The 18,800-nt window shown below is 43.9% G+C and overlaps 1 protein-coding gene across 3 annotated transcripts in view; it reads left to right on the plus strand.

Moving 5' to 3' along the window:
• Positions 1-18,800, plus strand: part of LOC146869625 (flotillin-1-like) — a 125,078-nt gene that overhangs the window by 10,001 nt on the left and 96,277 nt on the right. For all 3 annotated transcript variants that reach the window (XM_085608888.1, XM_085608878.1, XM_085608895.1), the window contains one exon: positions 5,749-5,930. In XM_085608888.1, the coding sequence (XP_085465014.1) occupies positions 5,749-5,930 (182 nt within the window). The remainder of the gene's footprint in view (positions 1-5,748; positions 5,931-18,800) is intronic.

The raw sequence follows: 18,800 nt of genomic DNA on the forward strand, positions 1-18,800 counted from the left end.
ATGAATTTGAGTTCTTGCGGCAACAATAAGGTCTACACGTTTCGAGTCGCCATAAATTGTAGGGCTCTCATCAGGACCTGTAGGCTGGAAACAAAGAGGGCAGTTCAGTATACATAGACGCCTGAACCATCTTAAGAGCATTAAACAAGTGTACAATGGTACACTGAGTTTTTACCTCTGATCAGTAGGAAGTAGATCAGCCGATCTACATTCAAGATGAATCTAAAAAATAATAATACCGGCATCAGAAAAGCTGTGACGTAGAATGTGAAATACAATCATGTAATTAAACATTCAACCTTATGTATCTAAAATGACTAACATGATGGATGTTGAGTCTTTTGGTGGAGACCTAGATCGAAATTGGACAGGGGGATTTAGTAACTAATGCGGTGACGTTGGTGGCAGACTGTTTAATTGGTGAAGACTTACTTAAAAAGGAAGCGTTGTAGTCCGTACGTCGAAGCAGGTAGTCGGACAAGTCTCATTTATGTCACTGAAAGAAGAATATGCGAGCATTCTGTTAATGTCGTACTGGGAACATTAATGCTGAACGTTTGAGGCAGTAGATGTAAGTTACCTTCGTTTGCGCAGGTGCGAAGGTCGAACAGTACAATTCACAAGTCTTTATCTTTGTTCAATGCGGGGGCACTAAAAGGAAGGTGCGATGATTTAGTAAAAGAAGAATGCCAAAATCAGGTCAATGATTCGAGATGCGGGGAGGCAGGAACATACCTTAAGGCTTCTAGTTGTTTGTGGCTCGCTCCGTCTAACAAGTCCGGGAGTTCCGCTCACGTGACCGGGCGGCTTATTATGTGGACGGAAGCCGATATCACGGAGTAATGGAAGAAAGACTATTCATTGAATGTGTCTGTTTTTATTCTTTTAAATGAATTTGAAATGAAGACAAATGAAGATAATGTGTTTACAAAAAGTCAGAAGATGACACAATCTTAGTAGAATAATTATGGGGGAGTGAGCGCAATATGTGTCAACTAAGTAATATGATGAGGCGGGGGGCCTAAAAACGCCCTAGCGTCGCTCAAGGTATCAATGGGCATTATTACAGATAATTGTGGATTGATTACCGAAGAACATGTAAGCTGGAACCTTAATACAGTTGATAATAAGTACTGCGCAGTTGTATTGATTCCCATCCAGAACAGATATGTGAAGTTGTTAAGTCAGTTTAAATAATTCCGAAAGTTCATTCAAGCCGTTAGTGGCTGTATTAAATTTCAGAATAAGCATTGCTTCGCGTCTTGACAGTTTTAGTTCCAGATCACCTCCTCTCTCGTCTTGTTCGACTTTTGAGATAACTGTCCATATTAGGTCTTTAGTTGAATGATTATTGGTTTTCCAATGAGTAACCAATGGAGCTGTTTGAACGTTTTTGTTGATCCTTGATTTATGTTGGGAGATTCTTATTCGGATCTCTTGACTTGTTTTTCCTATGTACAGCAAATTACAGGGACACCGTATCCCATAAATGACGAATTTGCTTTTACAATTCGTGAAGGATTCATGTTTCCAATGGATGGAATTATGTGTGAAAAGGAACCCTTCCTCAGTGGAAGCACAAAATACACAAGTGCCACATTTGTGATGACCGCGTAATGGAGGAAGTCCAACGTAGTCACGTATCGTATTCTGTTTTTTCTTAGGCATGGCTGCCCGAATTATTTGATTAGCAATGTTGCGGTCCTTTTTGAAGGCAAAAAGAGGGTTGTGTTTGAGTGTTTCATCGATGTTTTTAATCAAATGCCAATTTTGATTGATGACTTTTTTAAACAAATTTGAATTGGGACAAAAGGTAGAGACACAGACGATTCTGTCCAGAGATTGTTTACCATTTTTTTCGAGGAGCGTTTCTCTTGGAGTAAACCACGCTCTTTTTAGCGATTTTTTGAGCAGTTTTTTAGGGTATCCTCGTTGTTTTAAATTGTCCAGAAGTTTAGATGCATGTAACATATATTCATCTTTGTAGAAACAGTTGCGTCTAATTCGCAAGAATTGCCCGTAAGGAAGATTTTCTTTGAAGGGCTCAAAAAATCGCTAAAAAGAGCTTGGTTTACTCCAAGAGAAACGCTCCTCGAAAAAAATGCTAAACCATCTCTGGACAGAATCGTCTGTGTCTCTACCTTTTGTCCCAATTCAAATTTGTTTAAAATAGTCATCAATCAAAATTGGCATTTGATTAAAAACATCGATGAAACACTCAAACACAACCCTCTTTTTGCCTTCAAAAAGGACCGCAACATTGCTAATCAAATAATTCGGGCAGCCATGCCTAAGAAAAAACAGAATACGATACGTGACTACGTTGGACTTCCTCCATTACGCGGTCATCACAAATGTGGCACTTGTGTATTTTGTGCATCCACTGAGGAAGGGTTCCTTTTCACACATAATTCCATCCATTGGAAACATGAATCCTTCACGAATTGTAAAAGCAAATTCGTCATTTATGGGATACGGTGTCCCTGTAATTTGCTGTACATAGGAAAAACAAGTCAAGAGATCCAAATAAGAATCTCCCAACATAAATCAAGGATCAACAAAAACGTTCAAACAGCTCCATTGGTTACTCATTGGAAAACCAATAATCATTCAACTAAAGACCTAATATGGACAGTTATCTCAAAAGTCGAACAAGACGAGAGAGGAGGTGATCTGGAACTAAAACTGTCAAGACGCGAAGCAATGCTTATTCTGAAATTTAATACAGCCACTAACGGCTTGAATGAACTTTCGGAATTATTTAAACTGACTTAACAACTTCACATATCTGTTCTGGATGGGAATCAATACAACTGCGCAGTACTTATTATCAACTGTATGAAGGTTCCAGCTTACATGTTCTTCGGTGATCAATCCACAATTATCTGTAATAATGCCCATTGATACCTTGAGCGATGCTAGGGCGTTTTTAGGCCCCCCGCCTCATCCTATTACTTAGTTGACACATATTGCGCTCACTCCCCCATAATTATTCTACTAAGATTGTGTCATCTTCTGACTTTTTGTAAACACATTATCTTCATTTGTCTTCATTTCGAATTCATTTAAAAGAATAAAAACAGACACATTCAATGAATAGTCTTTCTTCCATTACTCCGTGAAATCGGCTTCCGTTCACATAATAAGCCGCCCCGTCACGTGAGCGGAACTCCCGGACTTGTTAGACGGAGCAAGCCACAAACAACTAGAAGCCTTAAGGTATGTTCCTGCCTCCCCGCATCTCGAATCATTGACCTGATTTTGGCATTCTTCTTTTACTAAATCATCGCACCTTCCTTTTAGTGCCCCCGCATTGAACAAAGATAAAGACTTGTGAATTGTACTGTTCGACCTGCGCAAACGAAGGTAACTTACATCTACTGCCTCAAACGTTCAGCATTAATGTTCCCAGCACGACATTTACAGAATGCTCGCATATTCTTCTTTCAGTGACATAAATGAGACTTGTCCGACTACCTGCTTCGACGTACGGACTACAACGCTTCCTTTTTAAGTAAGTCTTCACCAATTAAACAGTCTGCCACCAACGTCAACGCATTAGTTACTAAATCCCCCTGTCCAATTTCGATCTAGGTCTCCACCAAAAGACTCAACATCCATCATGTTAGTCATTTTAGATACATAAGGTTGAATGTTTAATTACATGATTGTATTTCACATTCTACGTCACAGCTTTTCTGATGCCGGTATTATTATTTTTTAGATTCATCTTGAATGTAGATCGGCTGATCTACTTCCTACTTATCAGAGGTAAAAACTCAGTGTACCATTGTACACTTGTTTAATGCTCTTAAGATGGTTCAGGCGTCTATGTATACTGAACTACCCTCTTTGTTTCCAGCCTACAGGTCCTGATGAGAGCCCTACGATTTATGGCGACTCGAAACGCGTAGACCTTATTGTTGCCGCAAGAATTTAAATTAATTTAACTGTGTTCGATATTAGAACTATATGGCCTATTCCTTTTTTCTGTGGTATTTATAGATAAGTTATTGTGATTCTTCTTGAAAATACCGGATGAATCATTTTCTTGTATGTTTCTGAGTGAATGAATGAATGAACGAGAATAAATGAGTTGAAGTGCAATGAATGATTGATTGTGGTGGTCTGCTAATCTCAGCACATTATTGTTCTTTAAGTGTTTTTGTAGAATTCTCTGATTGATCTATATAGTTGAAGGTCAACTAAACTCAATGTAAATTAAACAATTGATTTATTCATTTGATAAAGCATCTTGTCCAAGGTTTTTGTTTAATTCAAAATTCCTTTCTCCTATTCGAATGAGAAAAATGAAGTTATTTGCAGTACTAGCTCTAGCCGTTACACCACATCCTCTGTTGCCTAGATGATACAGCTATTGGCAAAGCCAATAGAGCCTCTGCAAAATCTATTGTTTCTTTCAATGTTGCACAGCAGCGCTGGCTGCTGTACAACATAGGTTAACATTTAAAAAAAAGCTATGATGTGGACAGCGATGACCGCGCCATAGTGGTTTTATATGTAACTTTAAGACATGCTGCACAGCACCTAGCGCTGCTGTGTATCAAACCTAAAAACAATGATAAAAACAAGCATTGGCATAGCCAATAGGTCTCGCCTTTGGGACCTTATAAGTGTTTAGCCATGCAACGGTTGATGTTGTTGCACCAAGGATATTGTGCTGCATAACTAATACTTATAAGGTCCCAAAGGCGAGACCTATTAGCTATGCCAAAGCTTGTATTCTCTTCCCATGCTCCAGACTAAATAAAATAGGGTCTAGGCAACATGAGGAACCCTCTTTTTTAACAATTTGTCACTCTACACGAGCACCATTCACATTTTTATCCTCATTTCTGATCACTACTGTAATATCCAGTGGTTCCCTCCGGGTGGAGGTAGCATGAAAGAAACCCCATGATGATGCTGTCACGTATTTAAATAAAAGGCGGAGAACCAAGATATACCGCCCTTTGACCTGCCTTACGTGAATGAGGGTTTTTTTACCGAATGACGGAAAGAACCACATGAACCCTGGTAACAGGTACAAGCGATCCATTCTCCTTGATTATAGATAACCAGTTGGAAGCCGAATGGATCGTCGCTTCTTCTACCTCGCTTCACATTGATTTGAATACTGCTCTATGAATCTCCATGCTCTAATATTTACTACAACATTGTTATATCACTGTGTGAAACTAGTCCCTAAAAGAGCTGCTTTTTGCGTCGCGTCTGTGTTACAGTCCAAGTACCTGCTTTAGATCTTGGCGAACGGGTTACTCCATGTGAACGGTGACGGATATCCCGTCCGCTGAAATATAAATGCCGTAGGATATAATGGGATTTATATTTCAGCGAACGGGATATCCATCACCGTTGTGACAGAGTAACCCGTCCGCTGACCTCTAAATCAGGCCCCAAGTGTTTTAAATGTGGATGCTGCGTGCAGGAGGTGGATGCTGCGTGCAGGAGGTGGATGGTGCGTGAAGGAGGTGGATGCCTGAAGGAGGTGGATGCTGCGTGCAGGAGGTGGATGCTGCGTGAAGGAGGTGGATGCTGCATGAAGGAGGGGGATGCTGATGCGCAGACTGCATTCCTGGGTTCTCCTTGTCATGTGTGTGATTGGTGGTGTTGTGTGGTTCCTATCCCGCTTCTCCCTGCTGTGAGAGGAGAGCAACATGAGTGGGTAGAGTGAGGCTGAAGGTGATTTTCGACCCCACCTGACTCCTCCTGTCAATGCACCCGCAGGTGGCGAAGACGAAGCAGAAGATCGAGGAGCAGAAGATGCAGGTCCAGGTAGTGGAGCGCACGCAGCAGATCCAGCTGCAGGAGCAGGAGATCACCCGCAAGGAGAAGGAGATGGAGGCGCGCATCATGAAGCCGGCTGAGGCCGAACGCTTTCGGCTGGAGAAGCTGGCTGAAGCTGAGAGGTAGAGACGGGAGGGAGGAGAGGTGGGTGAGGGGAGGCATGGCCTCAGAACAGAAGATGGGCCAGGAGGTACATCATGTTTGAATCAGAGGTAGGTCTTTGGGGCAGTGGTTTCCAACAAACCAAACTCGACTATGACAAATGTTTCAACTACTTTCTGCTGCATCCCCCACCCTTCCTTCAGAGCACAAATTCTTGAGCGGGCAGCCAACAAGCTGCTCCTTGCGCATCTTGACCATGCAGGCACCCCAGTCCACCTAGTCTATGATGTGCCTACTTCCCAGCACTTGCTTTGACCTGTCAGTTGCCTTTGACACCATTGGCAAATTAGCTCCACTAGAAACTCTCTTGTCCCGTATGGGCCACTGCCATTACTACTCGATACCCATCATAGTGTGCTCAACCAGTTAGCGCAATCAACGTTAGTTCTGCCAGGGCACCAGTCCAACCTAGGCATCTTCCTTTCAACTCAGCCTCAACCAAGAAAGTGTCTTCATTAATGGTGGCTATGTTCTGGCTTAGGACCAGGCTTGGCTCAACAGCGTGAGCCCGCTTACCTCCTCATAGACACTAATAGCCTTTCACAAAGCCTGTCCATCAAACATCAAGTGAAGAGGAGCTCAGACAGATGATTTCAGTTTGGACTACTGTGAAACACCAAGCCTTTCATCACCACTCCAAAGCAACTTACGGCCCATGACCATGGCTGTCCTTTTCGCACCTTGACATGACCAACGCACTTCCAGCTAGCATTTCAGGAGCGTTGTTAGCATAAGGTGCCACCCAACACAATTGCACCATACTACAGGCAAAATCAACATTTCTAGATGCAGCTGCACCACCCACTGCACCTTCTTTACAAGAATAAAAATCATAGGTAAGCATGCAAAAGTAGGCCTTCTTATCTTCTACTCTGAACATTGAACTCTGGGCAGAGGTCAGGCAGACAAGATGGCCCCCATAATAGCAATAAAAGAAACACTGCTTTAAGAAAACCATGGGCAGTTTATTTGCACACATACACTATTACTCTCTCCCTTTTTTCTCTCCACCTTTCTCTTAGTCTCTCAGTATTGTATACGACACACTTGCATACTCTGGTAACTGGAAGAGAGAGTGCATTCTTGGAATGTAGTCAATAATCATCCTCTACAGGCTGTTCTATAATCAGGAGATCAAGGAAGTGTATACTGCACACAAATAGCGTGGCCGTCCCAAGGACACTCATAGAAGGTGTGTGGTGATGTGACTCAAACACTGTCAACATTCTGTGATGTCATATGGAATACTAAGTCAGGATTCTGTGAATGTGTAAAGTAGCGGTTATGGGCTGTGTGCTGGAGGCGGTTAGCACGGCTCCCTTCTTCACCCAATAAATCCTCCTGCTCATCTACTCTACAATATAGTCTACGCCTCGTTACTTCACTGGCGACAGAGACGTGATGCGAATATACACGGAGATTACTGCAAAGCTTCACAACATGAAAATGAACCTTTCATGAAGCGAGATCTTTTCAGCTTCATGGGTCTTCCCTTGCCTCTCACTGTGTGATTCTGAGCAGAGATGTCACCGAGACTGTTTGCTTTGGACTGTACTTGAGTAGCCTTTGCGCTTTGCTCTTACCTCGAGGCACGTCTTTATATTTTGGGCTAATCAAGGGAGCCGTGCCTGCATTCATATTTTTCAGGGAGACACTTTAAACATTTTTTTTTTTACCGTCTGAACAGTTTCGCGCTACATGGCAATGGACTTTAAGGCCAAACAAATGAGTATCATTTGAAATTAAGCAACGTGCGAGTTTTATTTGAATCTAAACAGCGCGCGCGCTCTCCCAGACTCAATACAAGAGAGTTTCCTACCTCGGGATGTGAGATTCCATTCCTTTTGAGTCCGCTGCGAGCGAACACTTCACACGCTACGCTGACGCACACAGCATTCGTGCATCAACACGTTTGAAAGAGTCCAACCAATCTCTTAAAACGCAACAACCTGCGCACTGCACTGACGCTCAAAGCATTCGTGCTTAACATCGAGGAAGCATTTGTGTTGCCATAACAACAGGTCCTCTCTGCAAATAGACCACGGCGAAGATAAAACTCGGATCTCACGCAGCCAAGCAATTAACGCGCTGTTTCTTTCTACGCTGATACACACAGCCACTGTGTATCAACCAGGAAACTAAAAAATTTGGGCCTCATTTCATTTATCTATGTTGATACACACAGCTAGTTCAATTTTATAAGAAAACATAACATAAAATAATATACAGTAAACGCAGTAAAATTGTACAATCTTCAGACTCATTCATCTCTGCGTACAGGTGTCTTACAAGCAACAGTACTCTTTATTCAAAGATTCATTTGGAGAATTCTGTTCTGGAACTAAACATTTAAGTGTACAACTTCATGCTACACTGCCAATTTGTGGATAATTCATTTTTTTTTTATCATCTATCGTCAAGTATCCACAGTTTATCAATTTCTTTTTGTTATCATTTCTTCCGTTTTGATCACTCCTATTTTTCAAAAATGCAGAGTGTCACATCACCAGCACCTTTTCTACAAGAACCGCGGGAGCCACAACTTGAATGGAAGTTATGGATCAGGTCTTTCAAGGCATATTTAGGTGCAATTGATGGTCAAAGATATAGACCAGAAAGGAAGAAAAATCTGATGTATTATCATCTGGGTGTCGAAGGACAAAATGTTTTTGACCATCTTCCTCCTTTTGAGCCACCCGATGGTCAAGATCCAGATGAATTTGAAACAGCTGGTTCGAGGCATATGAGCTGCAGATTACACACTTTTGCATAGATCGCCATCTGGTGTTGGGCCCGGATATTTGCAGTTTGTTTTTCCTCTTGGAAAGTCTTTGGAAGTCACGAGGTCGGTGACTCCTCCTTTGGTTCGTATTGCGCATGGGCTTCGGCTCCATCCTCAGATTGTTTTTTTCCGCCATCGGGCTCGGATGTAATACTTCGCGCTCCGGTTTCGAACTTTCCAGTTCAACAGTCGACGCAAAATCCTCGCTTATCGGTATTCTTCAGGTACCAGATCTCCTCAATCATCGACACTTCTTCGATTCCAGTCGTCGACTGCGGCCTTCGGGCCTATCCCGACTCCGGTCTCGGCTGATGGAAAGAACTCCATTCAAGAAGTGCCCTCGATGTGGGTCCAAATTCCCCCACACCGATCTTCATGAGGTGTGCAACCTCTGCCTCTCCCCAGAACACGAGGCTCGAGACTGCCTGCAAGTCTTTTAGATCCAAAAAGACTATTCGAGATCGAAGGGCCAGACGCAACATGGCGCACTCCTCGACCTCCGCTCCAGTCGACATCTTCGGGGACGACGTCGAAGCTCCGGGACAGCAGCACACCGAAGAAGAAGACGACCTCGTCAGTGTTTCCGAAGCCGACCACTCAGATGTGGAGGACATCACCCCGGCGCAGAGGGTCGTGAGTAATATACCCCCTCCCACACCCACGCCGACACCCAAAAAGGCTTTGGCCACGCCTTCGCCTCCAGGCCTAGGCAAAACCAAAGACACTGCTTCTGCCACCCCACCTTCGGGCCCGGTGAAGAAGCCTAATAAGTCTTCCGGCGGCTCGGGCTCGAGCCAGCCTGCCAGCGGTGCCGAAAAACACCCTTCGGCACCGAAGAAGAGATCGGCCTCTACCTCCACACCGAGCTCCGCACCTAAGCCCTCGGTGTCGGAACACGGCCTCTCGGTGCCCACCAAGCATCATAAAGCCCTCGGCACCGACACTCCCGTGCCGAAGCCTATCTTGGCACCGAACAAAAAATCGGAGGTTTCAAAAAAGCACGGCACAGACAAGCCTAAAAAGCCGTCTGCCCCGAAAACGTCGGCGCCGACCGAACAACCAGTGTCACAAGAACTATTCACACCGGATCCTTTGCAAAAGACACTTACCAAGGATCCAAAAACTGGACATTTGGCACTGTCTTCAAAAAAGAGACATTTGGACAAACCAGCTCCACCTCCACCTCCAAAGAGGAAGGACTGTGCTACCTCCCCTTTCAGAGTACCTTCCCCACATCCTCCACCTCCTCCACCCTCTCCACCTCCGCCCCCTCCACCTTCTCCACCCCTGCCTCATCGCTCTCCGACCCCGTCTCCAGACCATGATGATCCATACTATGACCAAGCAGATGTGCCACAAGACCCCACCCCTATAGGATCCCCAGACCCATGGGATGATTATAACAATCCAGACATCCCAGATGTCCCACAGGATGACCTTTATCCATCCAGGCCATTCCCACCAGAAGACTCGTTAGGTTTTCACCACCTACTTCAGAGGGCGGCACATTATCACGGGGTAGAGCTACATACTGACCCAGTAGAGGAAGATTTCCTTCTAGACACCTTTGATACTGAACATAGGTCTACTGCAATACTACCTATGCTCAAAGGGGTAATAAAACACGCACCAGAGGTTTTTAAAGACCCAGTCAGGGCTAGGGTCCTAAACCCACGCATAGAGAAGAAGTATAAAGCTGCCCCCACAGATCCTGCCTACATCAGAGGGCCAGCACCACTGGATTCTCTAGTGGTATCCACAGCTAGAAAAAGATCAAATTCCCAGCGCGTCATGCGAGGCACCACCCCCTGACAAAGAGTCCAAGCTCCTGGATGCGTCAGGAAAACGCACTGCGTCACAGGCAGCCAATATATGGCATATCGCCAACACCCAAGCGCTATTGGCCAGATACGACGGAGCGCATTATGATGAGCTAGAAACCATCATGCACCATCTTCCAGAAAAATACAAAAATAGGGCTAATGAATTAATTCAAGAGGGAAAAATCATAACTAATACCTCTATACGCTGTGCCTTAGACGCGGCAGACACAGCCTCCAGGGCCATCAACACTAGTGTCCTCCGCCGCCGCCACGCTTGGCTCAGAGTTTCAGGCTTTAAACCTGAGGTACAAGCCTCCATATTAAACCATCCATTTGATCAACAACATTTATTTGGTCCAAAGGTAGATGCGGCCCTCGAGAAGATGAAGAAAGACACAGATACGGCGAAATCTATGGGAGCCCTACAGTCACACCCTCCTAGGCGCTCCTTTCGCCGCTCTTCCTTTCGGGGCACAGGCAGAGGCTACTCCTCAGATAGCGCGTCCACGTCCTACAAATCCCCTCCTCAGTCCACCTTCACAAGGGGTTATCAAAGAGGCGGCTATAGGGGCAATAACAATAAAGGCAGAGGCAAAACAAATACCGCCCGCTCTGCCACACCGCCTACCCAATGACTTCCCCCTGCTCCCTACAGACTATTCCACTCCGGTCGGGGGCAGGCTACAACTTTTTCTTCACGTCTGGGAGACCATCACCTCAGACAGATGGGTGACCCAAATTATTCGTTCAGGGTACTGTCTAGAATTAACATCTACCCCCCCAAACATTCCACCCAGGCAACGCCCAATGTCACAAGAACATGCCACGATACTAAAACAGGAGGTAGTCTCCCTCCTGCAAAAACAGGCCATAGAACAAGTCCCCGCCAATCAGCAAAATTTAGGGGTCTACTCCCTGTACTTTCTGATACCAAAAAGAGACGAGACTCTACGACCTATTTTAGATCTCAGGCCTCTAAACGCTTATATACATTTGGACCATTTTCACATGGTAACCCTTCAACAGGTTCTTCCGCTCCTCTCCCAGAACGACTTTCTCACCACACTGGACTTGAAAGACGCATACTTTCATATTCCGGTACACCATGCTCACAGAAAGTACCTCAGATTTGTAGTGGACGGGCAACACTACCAGTTCAAGGTGCTCCCATTCGGGGTCACAACAGCACTAAGGGTATTCACCAAGTACCTAGCCATAGTGGCGGCACACCTCAGAAGACAGCTTATTCACGTCTTCCCATATTTGGATGACTGGCTAATAAAAGCCACGTCCTACAACCAATGTGTACACCACACCGCCACTACAATCCAACTACTTCACCAGCTAGGTTTCACGGTGAACCACCAAAAGTCCCAGCTCATACCATCCCACACAAAGCAATACCTCGGTGCCACCATAGACACCTCAAAAGCCATAGCCTATTCCAATCCTGCCAGGATTGCAAGCATCCAGGCTTTGCGTCAAAAATTCATACCTGAACACTCCCTCCCAGCAAGAGTGTTTATGCAACTAATAGGGATGATGGCCTCTTGCATTTTCATAGTACCTCATGCAAGACTCCAGATGCGTCCACTCCAGGAGTGCTTAGCACGCCAGTGGAACCAGGCCCAGGGGCAACTGACAGATCTGGTGTTGGTAGACGGTCGCACCCATCGCTCTCTGCAGTGGTGGAACACCACAAATCTTTCCAAAGGTCGACCGTTCCTGGACCCGGTTCCACAAGTAATCCTAACAGACGCATCGCTATCCGGCTGGGGAGCTCATCTGTTACACCTCACAGTGCAGGGCACATAGACGCTGCAACAAAAGTTACTCCACATCAACCATCTGGAGTTATTGGCAATCTTTCTAGCCTTAAAATCCTTTCAGACGCAGATTTCAGGCAAGGCAGTCCTCATTCGCACAGACAATATGACTGCCATGTACTACATTCAAAAACAGGGGGGCACACACTCTCCACAGCTCTCTCAACTAGCACAAAGCATGTGGAGATGGGCAATTCCACACAAAATCTTTCTCCTAGCCCAACATGTCCCAGGAGTCCAAAACACCATGGCAGATCTGCTCAGCAGGCAAACGCAGCAGATCCACGAGTGGGAACTTCACCCACAGGTTCTTCACCCGTTCTTTCAAAAGTGGGGGTATCCTCAGATAGACCTCTTCGCCACCCACGAAAACAAAAAATGCCCAAGCTTCGCCGCCAGATACCCACACCCATTGTCCAAAGGCAATGCGATATGGATGAACTGGTCAGGCAAATTTGCGTACGCCTTTCCACCTCTCCCACTAATTCCATTAGTAGTGCGAAAGCTACAATAGCATTCCCTCACACTGATCCTAGTAGCTCCAACATGGGCCAGACAACCGTGGTACACCACGCTGCTGGAACTCTCGGTAGTGCCACACCAAAAGTTACACCTCTCACCATGCCTCCTAACCCAGAACCATGGAGAGATCAGGCACCCGGATCCAGCTCAGCTCTACCTTGCGATCTGGCTCCTGAGATCCTAGAATTCGGATACCTTAACCTTCCCCCTGATTGCATGAATATTATCAGAGAAGCTAGACGCCCTACTACTAGGGCCTGCTACACTGCAAACTGGAAAAGATTTGTTGTTTACTGCCATAACAACACAATCAACCCTCTAGATGTCTCTAAACAGCACATCATATGTTACTTGCTCCATCTACAAAGGTGTAATCTAGCATATACATCCATTCGGTTACACCTCGCAGCAATTGCTGCATACCTACAAAACAGACAGCACCTATCACTTTTCAGGGTGCCTGCCATCAAAGCCTTCCTGGAAGGCCTCAAAAGGGTAATTCCACCCAGAGTACCACACTCACCTGTGTGGAACTTGAATATAGTTCTCACAAGGCTAATGGGATCGCCTTTCGAACCCTTGCATAAATGTGAACTGCAATTTCTCACATGGAAAACAGCTTTTCTGGTGGCCATCACTTCCCTTAGAAGGGTCAGTGAGATAAAAGTACTCACTATACAGGAACCTTTTCTCCAAATGAACCAGAACAAGGTTGTCCTTCGCACCAACCCAAAATTCCTACCCAAAGTCATTTCCCCCTTCCATCTAAACCAATCTGTAGAATTACTGTTTTTTTTCTTGCAACCTCAAACTGTTGCAGAAAGGGCTCTACACACACTAGATGTTAAAAGGGCCTTACTTTACTATATCCAAAGAACACAACCTTTCAGAAAGACCAAACAACTATTTGTCTCTTTCTCTCCACCACATAAAGGCAACCCCATCTCTAAATCAGGTATAGCTAGGTGGATTGTAAAATGCATACAGATTTGCTACCACAAAGCAAAAAGAACGCTATCTGTTCCCCCTAAAGCCCACTCTACACGGAAGATAGGGGCTTCAATGGCTTTTATAGGGAATATCCCATTAGATGATATCTGCAAAGCAGCGACATGGTCAACACCGCACACTTTCACAAAACATTGCTGTGTAGATGTGCAAACCAAGCAACAAGCTAGTGTGGGCCAGGCTGTACTAAAAACACTATTCCAAACCACTGCAACGGATGGCGGTGGTCGCCGCTAGGGTTGGGTACTGCTATGTAGTCTATGCAAAAGTGTGTAATCTGCAGCTCATATGCCTCGAACGGAATATGCTACTTACCAGTATGCATCTGTTCTTGACATGTAGAGCTGCAGATCTACACACGCCCACCCGCCTCCCCGGCTACCTGTATCCGTTTCAGTCTATCTTATTTAGATACAACACACATGGGTTTCTTTACTATTATTACAACGCTCCATCTTTCCCTGCTGGCGAAAAACAAACTGAGGATGGAGCCGAAGCCCATGCGCAATACGAACCAAAGGAGGAGTCACCGACCTCGTGACTTCCAAAGACTTTCCAAGAGGAAAAACAAACTGCAAACATCCGGGCCCAACACCAGATGGCGATCTATGCAAAAGTGTGTAGATCTGCAGCTCTACATGCCAAGAACAGATGCATACTGGTAAGTAGCATATTCCTTTTGCAATTAGATAAATGCTTTACTAAAACTAAAAACATTGTTGTACATAGGTACAATTTTTTCACTAGGACACAAAAACCAAATGAAAGTATAAACACGTTTATCACTGCGCTAAAAGTCCTAGCTGCTAAATGCGAATTTGAGAACTTTACATCTCAACTTGTTAGGGATCAACTTGTTGCACGATGTTATTGTAAAAAAGTACAACAAAGATTGCTTACCTGTAAAGATCCAACCTTAGATGAAGCTGTTGATATTGCAAAAAGTATCAAAGGTTCAATGGATGATGCTAAACAACTTGAATCTGCTCTATCTAAATACTACAATTTCTGGTGCTATTCCTACTAAACCTTTTCTCTCTTCTTCCCCTTTTTCTAACTTTTCTAGAGGGTTTGCTACTGCTCATAGGAGGGGAAGAAATTACAGGACATACAGAGGTGGAAAAACTTTCACACCTAACAGACAGTACAACCACAAAGTAAATTGTTACAGATGTGGATCTAACATGCATGTATCCTCCTTTAAAAACTGCCCAGCTTTGAGTCAACAATGTGGTCACTGTGGCAAAATAGGCCACTTTGCGAAAGTTTGCATGATTGGAAACAGAAAGAATGTGAGTTGTGTACTCGATGATTCTGCTGATCAATCTGTAGAGCGAGATGCTAACGATGTCACCAACTAGGAATATGTGGTTGTGGTTAGAAGTTGTTCAGAGAAAAGCACAATACAACATATTCCTGATCCCGAAGTTGATGTAACAATCGATAACAACCATATCCAACTTGTTGTTTATATCTTTATTCGAATGTAATACAATACATCCATAAAAGTACATTTTAAAACATACAGACATAACATATTCCTTTCATATAAAGAGAAACCATCCATTTCATCAATAAAACGCAAGATAATATCCAAGAGTATTCTAAAACCAGGATAACACATATGATACATCAAGTTAAAAATATAAATAATTATACAGAGTTAAAAAGGGATAAAAATACAGCAATAGTAGCAGCATAATTAACCTTCCATACTCTTCCTGAAGGTGATAGCAAGTTTCAGAAAACTGCATATAAACAAAGTATAATCACAGTTCAGGAGTTGGAGGTAATAAAGTGCTGGTTTAATTTGGGTAAATTGTAAATCCTTTAAGCAAGGCTTCAAATACAATCTCCGAGGTACTAGGTAATAAGGACAAACAAATAAAAAGTGTGCCAAATCTTGCGGAGACTTCCCGTCGCAGCCGCAAGCAGGTAACACCTGGCCTCGATGGGCTCCTTTTGGTACTGCCAACAGGAGATGAAATAAATCAAAACGGAACCTTATCAATAGATAGCGTTCATACCCTGACATAGGCCAGGATAGGTATGGTTCCATTTGAAAACATGTCTTAAGTAGGGCGTGTTTCCTTACACTATCTTTCATCAACTCGCCCTCCTCCCGGGCGAGATACCTAGTGGACATAAATGTCTTTTTCACAAAAATTATATCAGCTTTAGTTATAAAATTTGGGGATGAGAACAAATCCGGTCGCCCCATTTCAGTGAGGCGGTCGTTAATATACCTTAGCCATGGAACCTTAAACCTACCGTCCCAGATTAGAGCTTCTTCTAGTATAGCATGAGTGAGAGGTATATCATCATTTAGCCAGGAGTTCAGCCAACATAACAGGGGATTTGCTGCTATTCTGTCACTCAGGAATGGTACGCCTAATTCCTCGTGTACCGAGAAATTTCCGGTGCCCCTTGGCAGCCTCAATACCTTCTTTAAGAAGTTGTTTTCTGTAACCTCCAGGGCTCGTGTCTGGCAGTAACCCCATATCTCACTGCCATAGCAGGCAATGGCGACACTTTTGGCTTGATATAGTTTGAGCAAAGCGGCCACCGGACTGTTGCCCATTTTTCTAGCAAAGCCAAGTATTGCTGCATTGACACGTATTACTTCGCCCTTTTTTTTAGCAATAGCTGGGCCCCACTCTAGTTGGTCGTCGAGAAGGACCCCGAGGTATGAGAAGGTTTTGGAGTTTGGAATTCTTTCCCCATTTGTATGAAAAGAGTTGTGTTTACCTGACCCCTGGCCCATTTTCATAGTGTAGGACTTTGAATTATTGATACTTAAGCCTCTGGACTCCATAAATTCATAAAAAGAATTTAGAAGTTTCTGGAGACCAATTGCGGTCCTTGAAATAAGGACAGCATCATCCGCATAGAGTAAGACTGGGATACCTTTTTTGCCTACGTAGGGGTAATCTGCACCTGTTCTCAACAGACAGTCCTCCAGCTCATTTATGTACAAATTGAAGAGAAATGGTGCTAGAATACATCCTTGACGGACGCCCCTATTAATTCTAATGTCCCCTGTCACCTTCAGGTCTTGTGAGTAACGGACGTTGGCTCTTGTGTCTGAGTGCAAATCGATCAGAACATAAACTAAGTTCTGATCAATGCCCATTTTCAACATAATGTCCCATAATTTACCTCTGTCCACACAGTCAAATGCGGACGATAGGTCCATAAAGGCCATGTGTATGGTTCCCTGGCGGGCCAAAGTGTATTTACTTACAATTAAATACAGGTTCAGACACTGGGTCACTGTTGAGTGGCCTGGTCTGAAACCATATTGTATTGAGGATAGAATATTTTTCTCTTTTGCCCATGTTGTAAGTCTGTTCAAAAGTACACCCCCTACCACTTTTGCTACAGAGTTGATTAAGGATATTGGTCTGTAGCATGTCGGGCTGCCACGATCACCCTTTTTAAACACGGGGACAATAGTTGATTGTCCCCAGGATTTTGGGCACCCAGATATTACAGCTGCATTTATTACATTTGTAAGGATAGGAGCCCATAACTGAATACTAGATTTAAAGAGATCCGGAGGGAGGCCATCCGGACCAGGTGCCTTATTGCTAGTTAAACCTTGGATTGCCTTTTCTACTTCGTTAATTGAGAAACAGGGTGGCTTCTCCTCTAAAATTAAGAGTTCATGATCTGAGAGTTGATCATGACTTTTAAAAATTGCACTGAAATGAGACACCCAATCTGCCTCTGGGATATTTGTGCCTGTTGCAGTATCATTTGGGTTGTCAAACAAAGGTTTGTTGACAATCTCCCAGAATTTGCTGCTATTTCCCAGGACAGCTGGGTCAAGTAGGGACTCCCAAGTACTGACCTTAATTTCCTTTTTCCGCTTGTCTAATGCTTTTTTATAGGTATAGCGGAGGATCCTAATTTCGCCTAGATCTCTAGGTTCGTTTTTTAACGCCATCCTTAAATTTCTATTTGCGACAGAGCATGCATGATCAAACCATTTAGGGTGACTATCAACTTGCCCATTTGCTGGAACCAGTAACATAGAGCTTACTATTAACGCTACACCTTCAAAAGTGACTAAAGTTTCCTTTGGAGACATAGAAGTTAAGGCACAGGTCGCTAATTCCTCACCACATAACTTATTAATATCATTATAAAAGTTTTCTTGATTTACCCTATGCCATTTCAAACGACGTTTACCGTTTATACATTGTAGAATTCCCCTGTCTTTACATTGTTTACGTAATTCAAATATACCACCATTCAAATTGATAGAAATGGGGTTATGATCACTGTAAATATTCATGTGAATAGTAAAGCAGGAGATCTGGTTTGCAAGGTCAGCAGATAATAATATATGGTCAATAAAAGACCCATAACGTGACCCTTTAAAAGTCGGAACATCAAAAACTTTGGATTCTGACACCAAAGACATGGCTACAAACAAGTTATATTCATTGAGTAAATCATTAAGGAGGGAACCGCGTCTAGTGTGGTCAAAGTGAAAACCATCCATGTTGTTACACCCAAGGGATCCCATTGGGGTATCTCTTGGGTTACCGCACGGATGTGCGTTAAAGTCACCTGCAATCAATATTTTACAAGGTAATAGGTCTGTTCCTTCTTTCAACATTTCCTTCAATAATAGAATGTTACACTCCCCTTGGCTAGATGTGGCGTTATAAAAATTGATTAAAGTCAAAGCATTTTTGCCTCTCTTCAATATAAGCACTTGAAGGTTACTATTTGCATGTTGGTGAATGGTTATATCACAGGACAAGGCCAAGTTTATAAAAATGGCCAAGCCCCCTTTTGCTCTGCCACTAGTAGAGGGGGATGCTGGCCTAAGGAAGCTTTGGTACCCTTCGATGAAGG

The sequence above is a fragment of the Triturus cristatus genome, chromosome 1_1 (genome assembly GCF_964204655.1).
Source record: "Triturus cristatus chromosome 1_1, aTriCri1.1, whole genome shotgun sequence".
NCBI classification, from domain to species: Eukaryota; Metazoa; Chordata; class Amphibia; order Caudata; family Salamandridae; genus Triturus; species Triturus cristatus.